The following is a 19,844-nucleotide window of genomic DNA, read 5'->3' on the forward strand; positions in this document are numbered from 1 at the left end:
CTCTGCACTGTCCTTGTCAGTGGCCGGATAGCATCCCTTCAAACGCTGAGAATGCTGTCCTGTCTCTCGCAATACTGCAGCACCTTGCCAAGCTGGCTGTGGCTGGCACAGGGAGCTAGGCTGTCGAAGCTCACCTGTGTTGGTGTCTGCAAGGGAAGGATGGAGGAACCTTCCAAGGACAGAGTCCTTTCTGTGCTGCAGACCCTCCTTTGCTCTGCACCTGCAGAGGCCAGCCTCTTCACGAGGAGGGAGCCCTCTGTAGAGTTGGCAGGGAGAATCTGCGACTGTACCAGGATGTCTTCCACCCTCCGGGGCCTGTCTGCGTGTGCTTCGCTGGGTTTCATTTTAATGGTTCTAATTTGAGAATGTGCCGATGTCATTTTTACGAGGTTGGTGTAAAAAAAAAATTTACAGCCTTTTCCCAAAAAGCTTTCTTGAGAGAGAGAGAGAGAGAGAGAGAGAGAGAGAGAGAGAGAGAGAGAGAGATCCAAAGGAAGAAAAGTAGAATCACTTTGGGAGTTTTATAGTCTCCCCCACCACACAGTTTTTGCCTCCCCCTTCCTGTGTGATTTCCTCTTTATGTCTCTTCATTGGAGGACAAAGCCTTACTAGTCAAGAACCTGTGTCTTTTCCTGAGGTTAGTTCCCTCCGTGCTGCTTGACACTGACCTCAGGCCTCTGACCCCCTCTCCCTGCCACCCCCTCCTATCTGTCCAAAAAGAGTTCTAAGGAGTGAATGAGTGTGTATGAACGCTTATTAGACGCCTGCTGTTTACTAGCTGGGGGTTAGGTATCACTTTCTGCTCAGAGTCTTCGGATGTTGAATGAGGTAACCTTCATCAGACCATGCCAGTAGTCCACGCGCCAAGAGGCTGAGGGAGAAAAGTCATACGCTTAAGGTTAGCCCACAAATAGCAAGATCGCCTTAAGAAACAGAAATAGATGGGGCTAGAGAGATGGTGGAGTGTTTTAAGAGCACTGATCCCCAGCACCTACCTGTCTTCTCACAACTGTCGGTAATCTGATGGCCTCTTCTGATCTCTGTGGGCACCAGGCACGTATGTGGTATATAGACACACGTGCAGGCAAGAACAAACAAAAAGATCATACATACTAAAAGAAAAAAATATTAAAGACAGGATGGAGAGATGGCTCAGCGGTTAAGGGCACTGACTGCTCTTCCAGAGGTCCTGAGTTCAATTCCCAGCAACCACATGGTGGCTCACAACCATCTGTAATGGGATCTGATGCCCTCTTCTGCTGTGTCTGAAGACAGCTACAGTATGTATAAATAAATAAATAAATAAATAAATAAATAAATAAATAAATGCATACATACATAATAAACCTTTTTTTTAAAAAGTATTTAAAAATTATATTCAAGACAAAAACCAACAGATGAGGAATGTAACTCAGTCAAGTAAAGTGCTTGGTGAGCAGGCATGAAGACCTGAGTTCTAGTCCCTGTGCCCATTTAAAAGGTCTGGAATCCCAGTGCTGGAAAGGCGGAGACCAGCAGTTGGCCAGCTGGCTCAGCCAAATGGGCAAACTCATGAGAGATGCTATCTCAGAAAAGCAAAGGGAGCCCTGTTGAGGAAGATACCCGGTGCTGATCATCGGCATCCACATGCAGATTCGCACAGTAGGCCTCCAGTTTTGCCTTTTCTACCCCCCCACCCCCCCTGGCCTTTGCACTGGCTGTTTCTCAGCCTTGAATACTCTCCCTGGGAAGGGTTCGGGGCCTCTATGGTGAGGAGTTTCCTCAGAAGTCTCCATGCAGTGTTTAATGTGGCTCTCCTTTCTCAGCGTAGGACTTAGCTGCCTCAGGATTCGTTTGTCTGGTGGTCATTCTGCCCGCTAAACTGGGTAGCCCAGGTCATTAAAAGTTGTTCCTTGAACTTGACAGTGGCTCCTGGGACAGTAGGCCATTGACTGAGTTGTCAGGGGCCTGAAGCTGAGAGCTTAAGAAGGCTTCTCCGATGTGAGACTCTGGGAGGGGCCGGGTGTAATTAGTATCCCTACAGGCCTTCTGGGTTTCTCTTTACCTAAATCCAACCTGCCCCCAGACACATCGACGATCAGCACAAGACCAATATGGTGGCTTAGGGGCTAAAGTTGCTTGTCCTGCATGCTTAGTGATCTGAGTTTAATCAGCTCACATAGCTATCGACACAATATGGATGGGACTGAATTCCAGTTTTGACAAATATTTCCAGAGGCACACGAGAAAGTGTGGCATTTACGGTTTGGGGCTGCCCTCAGCACCACCCGTGATCATAGTTTGTTGGTGTGGAGTCTCCCATTACCTGCAGCAGGCTCGTGCTCCTCTTCCCTGAAGGGCCCAGCTTTAGGTCTGGAGGATGCTGGTCTGGGTGAGTGCTGAGTCCCTTTCTGGCCTCACCGTGTTCTTTGCTGACCTAACATTCCTTTACTGATAGGATATTCAGACCAATCATTGGGTTATAACCAACCATTTGGACCCCACTTGATTGGATACTCTCCAACACTCAAGGCTCCCAGGCAGAGGATAAAACAGTGTGTTCTTCTAGCTTATCCCTAGGTTCCCACACACACATGGAGGGGGTGGGGAAGGGCCAACACAAACTGGGGTCCTCAGCCTCTGAACATCTCTGTACCCATCTTTAACCACATAGCCCAGAGGTGGGAGATCCCTCTTCCCTGAGACTTGTTCTTTCCTTTTTTAAGATTTGTTTATTTTTGTTTTCTGTAAGTTGGTGTTTTGCCTGCATGCATGAGGGAGATGGATCTCCTGAACAGGAGTTACAGACAGTTGTGAGCTGCAGTATGGGCGCCGGGAACTGAAAGCCAGTCCTCTGGAAGAGCATCTCGGAGCCATTTCTCCAGTCCCCAGACTTGTTCTTTTCAATGCAGCCAACCCTGTTCTCAGCTCGCAGCTTCTGTTCTAGACCCTTGCTGGTTGCTTTCTGATTCTATCCACCGCCATGGGTGCGTGTGGAGGTTCTGCTGATGACTTAGGGGTGCAGGAAGGGCGTTCAGCTCCCTTAGGGAGTTCTCAAACGTGAGGAGGTACATGGGAGGTTGTGAACCAGGAAAGGTGAGGCAAGCCAGGTACTATGCAATGGCCACAAGGACTCAGTGGAAGTTCAGCGATTATGAGAATACTTTGGCTCTGCGTGCCAGGTGCTGAACTAAGTCCTCTTTGTATGTTGTCCTATGTGTTTCTACACGGGTTCCATGTGAAAGAGAGTCAGCTCACTCCAGCTTTTCAGAGGAACAGATTGAATGAGGGTCAGGCTTTGCTAAGGTCACTCAGCATAAAGGGAGAGGGGAGAGGTCTCTGTCTCCTCCCTTTTGCCAGGGTCTGTGTGCTGACCTAGAGGAGGCCTTGTCCCACAAACATGGCATAGTGTGTGTTGGGTTTTTTTTTTTTTTTTTTTTGTTTTGTTTTTTTTTTTTGTTTTTTGGTTCTTTTTTTCGGAGCTGGAGACCGAACCCAGGGCCTTGCGCTTCCTAAGCAATCGCTCTACCACTGAGCTAAATCCCCAACCCCGTTTTGTTTTGTTTTGAGATTAGGTTTCACGTAGCTCAGGCTAGCCTCAAACTCACTATGTATTTAAGGATGGCCCTGAACTTACTTTTCCTCTTCTTCCTCCTCCTCTTCCTCCTCTTCCTCCTCCTCCTCTTCCTCTTCTTCCTCCTCCTGCTCACCCTCCTCCTCCTCCTCCTCCTCTTCTTCCTCCTCCTGCTCACCCTCCTTCTCCTTCTACCTCTTCTTTGGTTTTGGTTTTGGCTATCCTGGAATTCCCTCTGTAGACCATGCTAGCCTCTGAACTTGGAGATCCACCTGCCTCTGTCTCCCAAGTGCTGGGATTAGACATGTGCACCGCCATTGTCGTGGTCCTGAACTTTTTTTTTTTTTGGTTCTTTTTTTCGGAGCTGGGGACCGAACCCAGGGCCTTGCGCTTCCTAGGTAAGCGCTCTACCACTGAGCTAAATCCCCAGCCCCGGTCCTGAACTTTTAATCCTGTGCATCTACTTCCAGAGCTGAGGTTACGGGCACTTGCCACCTAGACTGGTTTTATGTCATACAGGAGATGAACAGGTTTCATCCTGTTTCATGACTAGAGCTTTGTGCACGCCAGTCAGTCTGCTACTTTAGGTGTAAGTGGTATACAGTATATACGGTAAGCTGCATGGTATACAGTATATATGGTATACAGTATATACAGTAAGCTGCCTCCCCAACCCACGCTTGCTTTTCAGTTCGAAGACTGGGAAGAGAACAAGAGGGCTGGGGGGCAGGGTTGTTCCTAATTTTCAGTCCCATCAACCTTCTTTCCCCCTCAAGATTTCCCTGATGACACAGGCCTTTAACTCCAGCACTCAGGAGTCAGAAGCAGCCAGGTCTCTGAGTTTGAGGCTAGCCTGGTCTACACAATGAGCTCCAGGGCAGCCAAGACTGCATAGTGAGACCCTGTCTCAAAAAACAAACAAACAAAAAACAAAAACAAAAAACAACAAAAAAAAAACCAAACCCAGAAACAAACCCCAAAAGATTTCCCTAGTGGCTTGTCACATGTTGGGCATCTGACTAGCTTTCCTTCTCAGGGGCCATGCTGAAGAAACTCTGGGATAGCCCTGGTCTCCTTCCCCACCTCAGCCTGCTTCACCCACCCTGCCTGTTCAGAGTGCTAGAAGCTTGGACCTCACAGTTTTGCTTACAGCCTTGTGCTCACTCCTGAGGCCCTGTTACTATGGGCTGTTTCCTTGTCTTTAAAGTGAACAAAGATTTGTTTGTTTTTTGTTTGTTTGTTTGTTTGTTTGTTTGTATATGAGTGATCTGTCTTCACACACACCCAGAAGAGGGCATCGGATCCCATTACAGATGGTTGTGAGCCACCATGTACTTGCTTGGAATTGAACTGAGGACCTCTGGAAAGGCAGCCGGTGCTCTTAACCACTGAGCCATCCCTTTGTCCCTAAAGTGAACATAGTTACACCTGCCTGGCCTAGCTGAGTTCAGGGAGGGCTCCTGCTGAGTTTTTTCAGTGTCCACAGAAGTACTTTGGCTCTAGCACTGTGGGCCTCTGAGCTACCCTGACATTCTCCAGATGTTGGAGACTTCGAGGCTTGAACTACAATCAGCCTGTGCCAGCCTTCCACACTTAGTCTAGACCCACACGGACTTTGTGTGCAGGGATAATGACTTCTGTGAGCTGTGAACTGTGAACTGCGAGCTCACCGCTGCAGTTGACAACATCTGTGCTCCTAAGTGGCTTCTGATCCAGTGAGGTGACTTAGTCAGTAAAGGGCTTGCTGTGTAAACCTGACCCGAGTTCAGACCCTAGAATCCATGTAAATTTGAAAGGGGAAAACTGACTCTACAAAGTTATCCTCTGATCCTTATGTACATACACGTGCATGCACACACGCGCTCACACACACTTACATGCACACAAACTTACATGCATAGGTACACATATGCACAGATGCACACACACTTACAAGCACAGGTGCACACCCATTTACATGCACAGGTGCACACATGCACACACACATGCACAGGTGCATACACATGCACACACATGCACAGGTGCACAAACATTTACATGCACAAGTGCACACATATGCATACACATATAAGCACACATACATACATGCACATACACAAACGCACAAAATGGGTGGCTCCAGTCTGGTCAGCATCATTAAAATAGGTGAGCCTGGCTGTGAGGTCAGTGCCTGTCGCTTCCATATCTCAGAGACTATGGGTCCAGTGGTTCAGGTAACCCTCAGTGGCAGGGCCAGAAAAGAACTTGACACTTGGTGGTCTACACTGAAAGATAAATGAAACTCAGATGAAACCTTGGTGTCTTAGACTTGCCTGATCCGTTAGACAAGGATTGTACAGAAAGACAGCCCAGGGTTGGGGGATGCCCCAGGCTCCAGAGCACTGCCCCTCAGCCGGAGCCCAGATGTGTGGACGGCAAAGCCCATGGCTTTAAATAGAGCCCAGAACAGCAGTCATTGCCCACTAGCAATGCGTGACGTGCCATGGCCATCCAAGGAAGGGAGTCTAGATCACAGCCCTGGAATCTGCCCACACGCATCACTTGACACCTGCAGCATATTCTTTAGGTGGTCTTAGGTTCCGGCTGGGTCAAGGCTGCCTCTAGGCAAGCATGAGAAAGGACCTTACTTTGTCCACTATCGGCTTCCCGATGTGGTGGGAAGAAAAGGGTGAGTAGTGAATGAATGAATGAATGAATGAATGAGTGAGTGGGTGGGTGACTGAGGTCCCTGGAGACACGATGCCCAGCTTCTGGTGCTCCTGGTTCCTTCTGCAGTCTTTTCTCTTGCCTCCCCAGCACAGTCAGCTTTCTGCCTGCTGTGGGAGTTATTTCCAGCCCCCCCTGCTCCTGCCACATGTCATTTCCTGTGTGCTGTCACACCAGAGAAACACCTCCTTCTCCTCCTTGTCCCCTTGATGAGCTGGTCCATCCTCCAGGACTCCCTGGGAGGCCTGCTCAGAGCTTCACAGCACATGAGGTCCTTCCATGTAGGGACAGGAGCCCCTACCACCTATCGTGACCTAGCACACAGTAGGCACTTTATGCTAATGAAGGTGGGAAAGAGAAGGAAGGCAAGAACAGACAGTTCTGTCAGGTAGAGTGGGAAGAATCTGACCCAAGCGGGAGATGCCTAGGGCAGGGTGGAGGGAGGGAGAGAAAGCTTGTGAGGTAGAACGGAGGGCCTGCCACCTCCAAAAAGTGAGATTGTAGGGCTCTGTCATGGCCCCCACACCCTGTAAATCTTGTAATTTCATGCTCCAGGGAACCACAAAGTAAGAGAGTGGGTAAGGAATGAATTCAACTCCCCTGGCTACTCTGAAGCTCCAGAGACTGGGCAAGCTCTTCCCCCCCCCCCACCCCACCATTTCCCCAGAAATCCCTCTGAGGATGCCCCCCCCATCAAGGGTCTGTCCCCTTCCCACTGACCAGTGTCTCTTTTGAATCCCCTGTGCTGGTCAGCTCTGGGGTCAACCCCCACTCCCACAAACCTCGTCTCTGGACCCGGCTGCCTTTCGTGTTCTCTCCAACTTTAGAGGACAAGAAGCATTATGTAAGGTTAGACCTGGAGGTCAGTAAACACTAGGCAACAGAGGCCAGAATGCCTTCCTGAGGGACCCTAGGCTACCTCCTCGCCTCTCCTCACCAGCTTCTTAGAGTCTCTTGACCCAGGAAGGTCAGATTTCTGCTCTCTAAAGAAAACCTGTTGGGAGATGGCAGCGTTCTGACTCCGCCTGGAAGTCTGGAACATTTAGGGCGGGGAGGAGCTGGGGTGGACAGGGTCCGGGGCTGCCAAGGAGCACACGTTCCCATAGATACACCAGTGCGTATTTAGATAGTGTCCTAAGGTAAACTAGACTGAAACCCCAGGAAGCCGTGCCAGTCAACACTGCGAACGGCCACGCAGGTGGATTGTATATATATAGTTACACTGGGTACACACTGGGTGCTCAGAGGGTGTTTGCTGAGCTCTGAGTGTCCACCACACACGGCCCTGGTACTGCTGGAGCTGGAGGCATGGCTCACTGGGAGAGCTCTTGCCTAAAGGTGTGTGGGAGGCCCTGGGCTTGATCAAATGGGGGAGCATAGGGAAGAGGGAGCAGGGGAAAGGAAAAGGTTTCATCCTAAAAGATTCTGGGGTAGAAGAACGGGACCCACGTGAGAAAGAAACAGGTGTGTGTGGCAGTGTGAGAGCCAGTCACAAGTTGGACGCCTTCAGCTAACCCGTGTGGGCCGATGGGGGCTGCTAAGTAGGCAGCCACCTGGGTATTAGAAAAGACAAAAACGTCCAGAATGCCAACAAGGTGGAGGCAAGCATTGGTCTTTTAATCCCTCTGAGTGATCCTGACGTGGGTCGTGTCCCAGTTTTACGGATAGCAAGAGGGATAAAGAGACAAGTAACCACTGAGACACAGATGACTTACCCAAGGTCACACACAGCACACAGCCAGGGAACTACGGAGCTGGGACTGCAGCCCATGTGTTCCTGGTGCCAGAGCCCTGCCTCCAGGGCCTGTATCCACGGCTTCCGTCAAGCTTCCAGGCCTTAAGGAACCTGGAACTGACTGGACAGGTCTCCACTGTCACCACCTCCACCTGAGTCTTAGGGACAAGGTCTTGGCTGGGCCCCTATTCCTGGCCCAGACCCATATCCTTGGGTCTCCTTCGTCTGAGGTCAGACTTACCACTCCCCACCTATCTCTGGCTGCACCCCACTCCACATCCTACTCCTGTGATCCCCTGAGCTATCCTTTGTCGCTGTGGCCGCCAAGCCCAGGCACCCATGTGACTAATCATTTAGACACAGCCTTCAAATATGATCAGTTTCCTTGTGACCAGGGACCCCTCCCCTCCCCCCACCTGTGCGCCCTAGCGGCACTGCTAGACCCGCTCGCCGCCCCTACCCCCACCACAACCTCATAGCTCCTTGATGGACACCCACCCTCTCCCCTCCTTAAATCAGACTTCCCGGACTGATCAGCTGATCTTGGGACAAGTTACTTACTTAACTTCCTAAGGATTTAGCGGCCTCATCTGGGAGAGGAAGCTGATACACGCTACCTCACGGCTTCATAAAGAAACACCAAGACCTTGCCTGCAGCCCCGAGTGATGGCAGTGGGTCTCTGAGTTCAAGGCCAGCCTGATCCCGAAACATAGTGAGTTCCAGAGCAGCTACAGTCTTTCTCTAAATAAATAAATAAACAAATAAATAGGTAAACAGATTGCTAAACAGATAGAAAAATATCTGTAAAACCCCAGTCACGTGAGTGCCCAACAAAAAGCAGCTCCTGTTCTACCCTGAGCTCACCCTCCTGCACTTTAACCTGGAGTCCTTTTGACCTTTGACTCTCTCATTTGTCGTCTCAATTGGAAGCCCATGGACTCTCCGAGCCCTGGGTCAGTCCTCGAAGGCTGCCCTGTGATCCTGTTCTTGGTGACTCCTACCTCCATCCTTACCCCCAAGGTCATAAGGACCGGCGATCCTCCCTGACGACCTTCTGCCTTCCTCCTCACTGCCTGAGCCCACCTCCCCACCCCCCACCCTGCTTCCGTGTACTCGTCCCTGATCCCAGCCACCTCTGAAGGCATTGCTGGGGCCTCTCACTGACTCAGCCCCTGTCTTACAGGCTCTCCAGGTGGCCCGGCAGTTCCTGTTGCAGCAAGCCTCCAGCCTGAACTCCCCGGGGAACAATGACAGTAAACAGTCGGCCTCTGCAGTGCAGGTGAGAAGGGGGGACCCACCCATGCTAGGCAGGAGTACAGGGCTGGGGGGGTATTCTTGGCAGGGTGGGGGGCTGTCAAAGACCACTCAGAGGGCCAGACTTTCTAAGCCCCACGCTCCTGAAAGACGTACAGTCATGCAGGGCGGGGTGGAGACACTAACACCTCTCTTGTCTCCACCTGGTCAGTCAGGGCTGGGTCTGCCCAGCTTCTTTGTCTGCACCTCTCTGGACCTGACTCACTGGGGTTCCTCCCACTGCGGCCCTCCTTCCTCCCCACGTGTTACCCTGTCCCTAAACTGAGTCTAGGCCCCGCTCAGGTTTCTCAGTTGAAGAATCACTAAGTCTCCCCTCCCCCAACTCTCCCAGTCTCTCCCCGTTTCCTGTCTCTTGACATCTCTCTGTCTCTTCTGTTTTCCTTTGCACAATCTGCCCTTTTTTTCCCTTCCCCCCTCCCCCCAGCCTGTCGGCCCATCTGGCTGGCTGGAGGGGGAGGGGGAATAAGAGGGGGTGGGGAAGCCTGGCCTTCTGTTTACCTTTTGTGTCACAAAGAACTTGGGAGAATTGCAGTCTGGGTCCCAGTGGGTCACTACTCTGGCAAACCGCCTTCCTCCCAGCATCCCCCCCCAACCCTCCCTCCCTGCTGTGGGGGGGAGAGCTGGGGAGGGCAGGAGAGAAGATTAAGACAGGCTCTGAAAGGAAGTTTATGTAAGGGGGAATGGGGTGGGCACTGTGCAGTGTTGATCCTGAGCCCTCTGGGGCCGTAGGGGACCTGGAGGACCTGGGAGAACAGAGACGTGAGGTAGGTTCAGGGTGCTATCCGGATGCAGGCCTGAGCGTGGTCCTGGGAGAGGATCCATCTCCCAGAGACAAGTTATCTGTGCTTGGGTTTTCTTTTTAAAGCTCGTGTTTGGGAAGGGTTTTGAAAAAGTTCATGGTGCCAGACAGCTGTGCGACCATGACCGCCAGTGGCCTCCTAGCAATCTAAGCCCTCCTAAGGTTCTCTAAGTTGGAAGCTGGCAAAGGGGTGTGGCTGAGGGGGGCACAAAGTCTGGAAGGGCAACAGAAGGAGGGAATGGGGACAGATCTCCAGGGTTGTCAGACTAGGTCTCATAGGATAAAGGGTCTCCCCTCAGATGTTCTCTGGGTCTACAGCTCTCCCCATGCTGCCCTGACTTAGGACCTCCTTGTACAACAGGGAGGGGTGAGCTGTGGAACACGGACACACACACCCCATCCACAGCTGCCTTGTGAACCCCAGCAGTACCAGAGGGGTTGGGTGGCTCTCGAGGAGAACCAGCATGGGGGACTTTCCAACTGGGGACTGGGAAGATGATCTGAAAGTCACTTCCCTTGTCAAAGCTGCTGGGTTGGGCTCTGAGAGCAGAAAGATGCCTCTTTCTTTACGTTCTTACTCCCGGGAATCTGCTTCTCCAAGCATTCAGCAGTTACCAGGTACTTCTTTTGTTCTTTCATGTGTGTGCACACGTGTGCATATCTGTGGGCACATATGAGCATGTGCGTGTGAAGGCCAGAAGGATAACCTCAGTGTCATCCCCACCACCTCCTCAGAGACGGTCTCTCAGTAGCGTCCTGGCTGGCCAGCAGGTCCCAGGAGTCGGTGCTGAAGTCCCAACTCCAGGATTTCTCAAGCATTTACCAGATGAGCCACCCTGCCCGTCCCACACCCGCCAGCTTCAATGCTTATCCAAGGCTGGCCCTCATACCCACGGGACAACTGCTATTATTAATCCATTCGCAAATGAGGAAAAAAAAAAACCAAGGCTCTGAGAGCATATCTAACTAGTCCAAAGTCACTCCGTGCCCTAATTTCTTTGCTGTGACAAAATACCCTGACAGAGAACAGTTTAGGGCAGGGAGGGTTTATTAGGCTCACAAGCCCAGCTAACATTCATTACAGGGAAGTCAAGGCAGGAACTCGGTGGCTACCCACATCACATCCGAGAGCGGAGAGAGCGAATGTGTGTGTGCCCGGGGTCGCTTGCCTTCGATCCTCTTAAGTGCAGGGAGAGATGGCAACAGGCTAAGTCCCACCCCTCCACACACCTGTCAGTTAAGGTTATCAAGACCATCCCTTACAGGCACTCTGACCGCACTCCGACCTGCCGGCCAAAATGATCTAGAGGGTCCCTCCCTCATCGGGACTCTCACCTCAAGTGATTCTAGGTTGTGTGGAGTTGACGATTAAAACCGTCGCACCCGACAGACAAGGGCAGAGAGCATGCTGAGCCCAAAGAACTGGCTTCAGAGCTCAGTTTTATGAGAAGTCCAGTGCCATCGAAGCCCCTGGGGTCCCAGGGACGTGGGGGTCCTTGGGGCTGGCTGAAGCTGAGCTTCCCCGGACTCCTGTTTATCCTGCAGCCAGCTTTGCTCTCTGTGTCTCCCACCCACATGTCATTTTCACTGTCCCTAAGGGGGTCCTCATAGGGCCGGGGCCTAGGAACCTAGAAATAACACTGGGCTCTGGACTAGTGGGGAAATGAGAGACTAAGGCTGGCCCCTTACCAAAAACCATGTGGGACTTGAGTGACATGGGTCACAGAGGGAGGTTGTTGGGGCCCCATGGGTTCATCTTGCCCCTGGATGGGCTACTTGTCCCCTTGTCTCATTTCCTATCCTCCTGCAGCCAGCATCAGTGAGCTTCCAAACACCACTAAGGCTGAGGTGTATCCATCACTGTAGACAGGGAGAAATCGATTTCTGGGGGTTGAGCGGGCACCAGGAATTTCGAGGAGATAACCAGGGTCAGGGTCATTGGCTTGTCCGCTCCACAGTTCCAAAAGGGGTGCCTTTTCTTTGTGTTTTATGGAGTTTTGCTTTTTGTTTTGTTTGAGATAGGGGGTAGAGCACGCTTTCAATCCCAGCACTCAGGAGGCAGAGGCAGGCGGATATCTGAGTTCAAGGCCAGCTTGGTCTACAGAGCATGTTGCAGGAAAGCCTGGGCTACACAGAGACAAACTGTCTCTAAAACAAAACAAAAACAAAAGATAGGGGGTTGGGGATTTAGCTCAGTGGTAGAGCGCTTGCCTAGGAAGCGCAAGGCCCTGGGTTCGGTCCCCAGCTCCGGGAAAAAAAGAACCAAAAAAAAAAAAAAAACAAAAACAAAAAAAACAAAAGATAGGGTCTTGTGTAGCCCAGGCTAGCCTCCAGTTCTGTATGTAGATAGAGAGGAAGAGGACCTTGAACTTCTGATCCTTCTCTCTCCACTTAGGACTATAGGCACACCCCCCCACCCCTGCACCCCCACCCTTGGTTTGTGTAATACAAGGAGTTAAAGCCAGAGCTCTGAGGGCGTTTTGATAAGTCTACCGCTAAGCTACATTCCTACTCTCCTTCCTATCCCCAATTTATTTAGTTCTTCGGAACAAGGTCTGATGGTTGTAGTCCTGATTGGCCTGGAATTCACTATATTGCCCAGGCTGGCCTCAGACTTGAGGTAATCCTCCTGCCTCAGACTCTATGTGCTGGGATCACAGACACTCCACTCAACTCCTGGCCACCACTGTCTTTATTGTATTCAAAGTGGGTCGAGGGCTAGGGCCCGAGCAGAGTTGGCTGGAAATTCAGCCAGCATTCTCCCACCATGGCACCATAGGCTATTAGCTGCCTAACCTGGTCTCTAGACAGGGGCTCACAGCTGTTGACCAGTGTCCATACTGACCCAGCCCAGCCCAGTGAGTCTGCAGGGACACCATGAGAGGGAGGGCCTCCACTCACTTCAGAGACCCACTGGGACAGCCCCCTGGAGACAGAACACAGAGTGAAGGCTGACTAGGTGTCCACTCACTGAGGTTTCTACAACCGTCAAGAGGCACAGGGACCAGAAATGCCTTTTACAATCATCTCTTCCATTCCCCTGCCTCCAAGTGAGAAAACCCCAAGGAAGAATAGGCCACATTGTCTGTCAGTCATTCACATCTTGGTGCCCAGAGGGACCCTATGGGTCTCCGTACTAGGCAGGACTCAGTGGTTGCTCTGGGTATTCCTGGAGAAATGGTCTTAAAGGGCTCAGCCACCAGCCTGGCACCTGCTTAAGTCAGCAGCATCTTCATTTGTCCTTTGTGAGGCTGAGAGGGGAAGGTGTTCAAATCCCAGGGGGCCAGGTAGGGACAATGATGCTTAGTGATTTCAAAAAGTGGGTAAAAGTGCCTGCCACACAAGCCTTGCTACCAGAGTTAGAATCCACGGTGGGAAGAGAACCAGTTCCCAAAAGTTGTCCTTTGTGGAGGTCTCTCTCCCTCCCCTCTCTCTCACGCACATACATACAACATTATTATTATTATTATTATTATTATTATTATTATTATTATTATTATTAAGTTATAGTTTTAAAAGTAAAAGAATAAACTAGGCAGTGGTGGCATACACCCATAAGCCCCAGCACTTGGAGACAGAGGTAGGCAGGCCTCTGAGTTAAATTCAAGGCCAGCCTGGTTTACAAAGGCAGTTCTAGGACAGCCAGGGCTATGCAGAGAGACCCAGAAAGGATCTCTCTAAGGCTGGGCTGCTGAGGCAAGACAGTGAAGCTAGGTCCTGGGCCTGCCGTTAGGTGCCTAAGAGCAGGTGGGTGGCAGCTCAGGAACTCAGGCAGAAAGCACCCCAACACTGAGCATATACTGTGGCTATCCTCCCCTTCCTCTTCTCATGGGGAGCCCCAGCTGAGAGGTTGACATTCTCATGCCCAAGTTCCTCAGTCAGGTGGCCTAGCTTCCTTGATCTGGTGGTGACTGTCTTCTTCTTTTCATTCGTTTATGTAATTTACTTATTTACTTTTGGGTTCTCAAGTCAGTGTTCCGCTATGTAGTCCTGGCTGTCCTGGAACTTGCTTTGTAGACCAGGCTGGCCTCAAACTCAGAGATCCACCTCCTGCGTGCTGGGATGAAAGGTATGTGCCACCCCCACTGACTGGCAAAGTTGTTGTTGTTGTTGTTGTTATGATTATTATTGTCAAAGATAACACGAACTCATGATTCACCTGCCTCTGCTTTCTAACGTTTAGTGCGATGGGTGTGCACACCACACCTGACTACAGGGCTGGGGTCAACCCCAAGACGTTTTGCATGCTAGACAAGTGTCCTACCAGCAGTGTCACATCCCCAGCCGTGGGATTAAAGCTTCAAAGCGGGGAGTCATCCTGAGAGCTGAGCCTCATGGCCACTTTAAGTAAGGCTAGCCCAGTCCCTGTCTGCCATCCTCTAGGCCTGCCTGTCCTTTGTAGACAAGAGCTCAAATCCCAGGGTTGTCTTAGCTATCTGACCTGTCCGGTTCACTTCCGGGTAAGAACGGGACCTAAAAACAAAAGTCCAAAAGGGCCCTGGAGGCTCTAAGCAAGGTCTTGTGTGTGCCTGAGATTAACTGCCGGATTGTTGTCACCCTTTGTGGGGACTTCAATACAGATCTAGGCTCGGAGTATTGGGGAAAGGTCAGGAGCAGAGCCCAGCTGCTGGTTATGGGTGGGAAAAGAAGGCTTAAGGACACTGAGATGGTGAGGGGGGTCAGTGGTGGTGGGTTTGTTCCTCTTGCTTGAGAGCTTTCTTATCTCTGGTTTAAGGGTTAGCTGACAGTTAAGGCCTGAGATGGGGCGTGGAGGGGAGGGAGGGCAACTCCTCCTCTCCCTCACAGGCCAGACTGGGGTTGAGGGAAGGGTCCCCTAGACACCTAGCCTGTCTCCACCCAGCAAGATTTGCTTGCTGACTTGTTTCCTGACAACTTATCCCCCTCCCCTCCCTCTAGATCCTAGGGCCTACCAAGAAACTTCTGGTCAGTTGGGAAAGGCCCTTCAGTTAGCTGAGAACCTGTACTAGGGCATGGGAGTAAAAAGTTAGTCACGGGGTTGGGGATTTAGCTCAGTGGTAGAGCGCTTGCCTAGGAAGCGCAAGGCCCTGGGTTCGGTCCCCAGCTCCAAAAAAAAAGAACCAAAAAAAAAGTTAGTCACCTGTGTGCCGGGCTCACCATGGCGAGGATACACACAGTTCCATGGGAGCACCCGGCTGCTACTATAGGACTGTGTGGTGGCTTAAACTCCATTGTTGTGGCTGAGGGAGCTCAGAGAGGATAGACCAATGGGAAGCTATGATGTCATCGTTTTCACTCGAGGCCACTTGACTGTAGGTGAATCCTGCACTTCCTAAAGAGTGCTAACTGCATCAGGAGACAGACAGCTCCTCTGTCTGGGCTTCAGGGATCCCAAGTTAGTTCATTTCTTGAAGCCCAACTACTGTGTTGGAGGACAGTGACCTTCCCAGAGAGGGCAGGTCTAGGCCTACTGGCCTACTATGCTGTGCACTCCTCTCACACGCACATCCACCAGAATGGCCTCAGGAGTTTGTGCTCACTGGGCCTCTGCTCTGGAGCACCAGGTGAGCTTATGTCAGGGGTGCTGCTCTGGGGAAGACAGGATCTCGCCGTATAGCTCTGGCTAGCCCGGAATTTGCTGTCTGCCAGACCAACGTTTAACTCACGAGATCTGCCTGCATGCTGGGGTTAGGCAATCATCACCGTGTCCAGCAGGAGGACGGCTTCTGACCATGCCTCAGCTGCCCTCCTGCGAAGGCTCACCTTGGCTAGTCATCCCAAACATGTGACATAAGAGCTGGAAGTGGCCCGGTAGCCCGGTGGCCTGTCCCAGTGCCATCCAATCTCCTACATCTGGAACCAGGCATCCCGCAATCACAGCCATTCAAGTAGGCGACAGCTACGAGCTAGCCTCTGACTGCTGTTCTTGTTAATGCTCTAGAAGCCTGAAGAGGTTGCCGCTGCTGCTGGTTACCTTTTATCAGAGAGCAGGGGAAATCATATGTCCAGAGCCAAAGCTCCGCCCTGCCGAATGTGTGGCTCATTCTGTAGTCGCAGCACTTGGAAGGCTGAGACAAGAGGAGTTCGAGACCAGCCTGGGCTACAGAATGAGAATGTCTTCAAATAGAACAAATGAAGGGTAGAGGCATAGACCTGTGATCCCAGCACTTGGGAAATAGGAAGATAGGACTTCAAGGCCAACCTGGGACATATGACAACACCCTATCTCATCGCTCCCTTAAAAAAAAAAAAAAAACAGAAAACAAAAAAAAAAAAAAACGATGACGACAACAACTATAATAGTAATATTAAATAACATGGAAAACAAAAAGTCAAAAGAGACACAGCCCCATAGGCGGCAGAACCAGACTATGAAGCCAGGCAGGTGCACTTGTGCTACTCTGCCATGCTGTAGGTGGGGACCTGGGTCCTGCCTCTGACTCATGGGGTGAATCCCACAGGTGCCTGTGTCTGTGGCCATGATGTCCCAGCAGATGCTTACCCCCCAGCAGATGCAGCAGATCCTGTCGCCACCTCAGCTGCAGGCCTTGCTGCAGCAGCAACAGGCTCTCATGCTCCAACAGGTGAGTCTAGCCCCAGGGCAGACACCCCCACACTCCCATGCCCACCCCACCCCCCGCCACTCCCTCCCTGAGCTGCACTGAGGACCTAGGCTGTGGCAGAAACCAGAGAGACTGCCCACACCAGATGGATCTACATTCCTCCGGGGCTCCTGGGCACCCCCCCCCCAGTATTTTCCACCCTTCTTTCTCATGCGCTGACCTCACTTTAGAACTCTGGGGGAGCAGGCTAAAGTCCTGGAACACCAACCTCCCTGTCGGTCCCCAAGGTCCCCAACACGCACACTCTGTGATGTGAGATTAGGTCTCTCTCCCTGCCTGGCTCTGTTCACTCCCCTGTCTTGGCTGCAAGGCAAGGCTGGTTTACTTCTAGCAGCTCCTGGAGCCACCCTCTCTTGCTCCCCCAGCTGCAGGAATATTACAAGAAGCAGCAGGAACAGCTCCACTTGCAGCTCCTCAGCCAGCAGCAGGCTGGGAAACAGCAGCCCAAAGAGGTGAGTTACTGCATGGGGGGGGGGGGGGGGGCCTCCGTCTGTGATGTCGCCTGAGGGCTGCAGTCCCAGCACCTAAGCCCAGCCTTCTCTAGCCTTGCAGGAATGGTAGAAAACAGAAGGAAAATAGAGTTGTAAGGAAAGGGTTCTAGAAAGAAGTTAGGGGTGAATACTCACATCTCCACGTATCCCCAACCCTCTTTTCTCTCCTTGCCTCAAACCGTATTGTCTCTGCACGTGTGTGTGAGGGTGTGTGCAGGCCATCAGATGTGTCTGATGGGCTTGGCTTAGATGCAGTGGATTCCTGTCATGTCGTGTCCCTGTTAACGTCCCTTGGAGAGTCAGCTGTCCCATCCTGAGGACTCGCAGCAGTACACCTCCTATACCTCAGGCTGCCCTAGCCTCTGTCCCATAATGCCTTGTGCGGCCCTCACCAGTTCATCCTTGTAACTCCTGAGCCCTGCCTTCTGCTCCACCTCCTGTAGCCCCGCTTCCCAGTTGCCCCCTCCCAGAAAGCTGCTCTTGCCCAGATGGTAGCCAGGTATTCCCCGCCCCCTCAGCCCTTCCGGCGTGCTTTCAACTGCCACAGATCTGGTTTTGATTCTCTAAGCTGTTTATCCTTTTGCCTCAATGAATTGCCACCCCAAATATATACCAGCCCACCCTCCAGGGCAGGCAGGCAGAGAGATGCTTGCCTCCCAAATATCCAGGACATGCTTGGCTCTCTGGGCTCAGGAAACTTGCTGACAGCCTGACTTGTCAGTGCCTGTATGAAGAACTGAATGGGGGGGGGGGGGACACATATATTGCAGGAGCTTGTGCCTGGGCAACAGTGACATCACTGTTCCAGGACTCAGCTGAGGCTGGTCATGTCCCGTCCACTCCTTTAGCACTGTATCTAAACTAGGACGGGATGGGGGTGTGAAGTCTCCCCCACTCCGAAGAAGGGGGCCCTGAGCAAGTGGGAAGGGTCTCCTCTAGGTGGGAGTGGTCCCCAGATCTGCCAGGCTCATCCATCGAACACTGTGATGAGAGAGAGACCCCCCACCATCACCATCACCACCACCACCCACCCTCCCCAGCACACAGCTGCGGCATGCATAGCAGAAGCTGCCGCCAAGGAGGAGGAGGGAGGAGGGAGGGCGTCGTGCTGCGTGTCTGGGTCTGGCTGTGTGTGTTTGCGCCTGTGCGTGCGTGCGTGCATGCGTGTGTTTACTGCGAGAAGGCATGCAGCCCTATGGAAGCTGGGCCGGGAGCAGAGAAGCTGCTGCTGCAGACGCTACCACGACAGCTCCAGGGGCTGACAGGCCCTGGGAGGGGGTGGCCGCAGCGTGGGGGCCAGATGGCACGGCTGAGGCCAACGGCACCCCTCTCTGCCCACCCCCTCGGGCTCCCTCCCAGGCTCTGGGGAACAAACAGCTGGCCTTCCAGCAGCAGCTCCTGCAGATGCAACAGTTGCAGCAACAGCACTTGCTCAACCTACAGAGGCAGGGGCTGGTCAGCCTGCAGCCTAGCCAAGCCTCAGGGCCCCTCCAGGCCCTCCCGCAAGGTGAGCAATGCCCAACCCCGCCCCCAACCCCACAGCCTTCACTAAGCCCTGAATAGGGCCCAGGCCCTACGTTGTGCTCCCAGCCAGCCAGCCTCTATCTCCCGCAGCAGCCGTGTGCCCGACAGACCTGCCCCAGCTGTGGAAAGGCGAGGGTGCCCCGGGGCAGCCTGCTGAGGATGGCGGCAGGCAGGAGGGGCTGGACCTCGCCAGCCCAGCTGCTACTGCTACCTCGTTCGCCAGCCCTCCCAAGGTCTCCCCGCCCCTCTCCCACCACCCCTTACCCAACGGACAACCCACTGTGCTCACATCTCGGAGAGACAGGTATGGATGGCCTTGGGGGTAGCACGTGGCAAGGCTCTGCTCTGGGTTGCACTTGGAACCCCGAGGGTGGCACTGTGGTGCGGACCCAGAGGGGGCGAGGGGCTGGAGCTCGGGGACCCAGGAGTCTGCCTTTTCTCCCAGGGTGTACAGAATGCTAAACCAGTAGTAGAAACAAAAGCTGGGCCCAGGGCTGCCTCCGCGGCTCTGACCACTACCCTTTCCCTCCTCTACCAGCTCCTCCCATGAGGAGACCCCCAGTTCCCACCCTCTTTATGGACATGGAGAATGCAAGTGGCCCGGCTGTGAGACCCTGTGTGAAGACCTGGGCCAGTTTATCAAGTAGGTGTCACCCAGCCTTCTCCCTGCAGGAACCCTCTCTGCCCAGCCTGCTCTTGTCAGGGGTCCTAATGTCGGAGCAGAGCTGAGCCAAGCAGAGCGGTGGGGTAGCCTAGCTCTTCCCCTGCTCTCCCCCTCCCCCATATTCCTGCTGGCAGCTTCTCCCCCAGCTCTCTCCCACTCCAGATCAGGGGTGTCAGAGGAGGAAGTCTATCTCTCCACATCCTGAAGAGTGATGGCCTAAGACGGCCAGCCGAGGACAGGCAGGGTGGGAGGCAGACAGGCGGCTGGCAGCAGGCGGCCAGCTGCCACCACAGTGCCAAGCTCTGTCACTGACTGATTAACTCCGCTGTCTCCCGGACCCTTGCAGCATCAGGGTCAAACAAATTGTTTTCACGCTCCGTCAGAGGTTTACTTAATTAGTTCATTTGCAATTAGATCTCTCTGTAGCCTGGTTTTAGCTAAGACATCAAAGGAGG

General features: G+C 52.7%; 1 protein-coding gene across 8 annotated transcripts in view; it reads left to right on the forward strand.

Moving 5' to 3' along the window:
* The window catches only part of Foxp4 (forkhead box P4), a 56,698-nt gene that overhangs the window by 26,481 nt on the left and 10,373 nt on the right, over positions 1–19,844 (forward strand). For 3 of the 8 annotated variants that reach the window (NM_001389210.1, XM_039083810.2, XM_008766868.4), the window contains exons 3-8: positions 9,179–9,274; positions 16,549–16,671; positions 17,076–17,162; positions 18,561–18,708; positions 18,816–19,029; positions 19,264–19,368. In NM_001389210.1, the coding sequence (NP_001376139.1) occupies positions 9,179–9,274; positions 16,549–16,671; positions 17,076–17,162; positions 18,561–18,708; positions 18,816–19,029; positions 19,264–19,368 (773 nt within the window). Of the gene's footprint in view, positions 1–9,178; positions 9,275–9,347; positions 10,074–16,548; positions 16,672–17,075; positions 17,163–18,560; positions 18,709–18,815; positions 19,030–19,263; positions 19,369–19,844 lie in introns of those variants that run through there. The other 5 variants (XM_039083811.2, XM_008766871.4, XM_008766870.4 and 2 more) reach the window with 3 other exon arrangements.

Source organism: Rattus norvegicus, chromosome 9 (assembly GCF_036323735.1).
Source record: "Rattus norvegicus strain BN/NHsdMcwi chromosome 9, GRCr8, whole genome shotgun sequence".
NCBI lineage: Eukaryota > Metazoa > Chordata > Mammalia > Rodentia > Muridae > Rattus > Rattus norvegicus.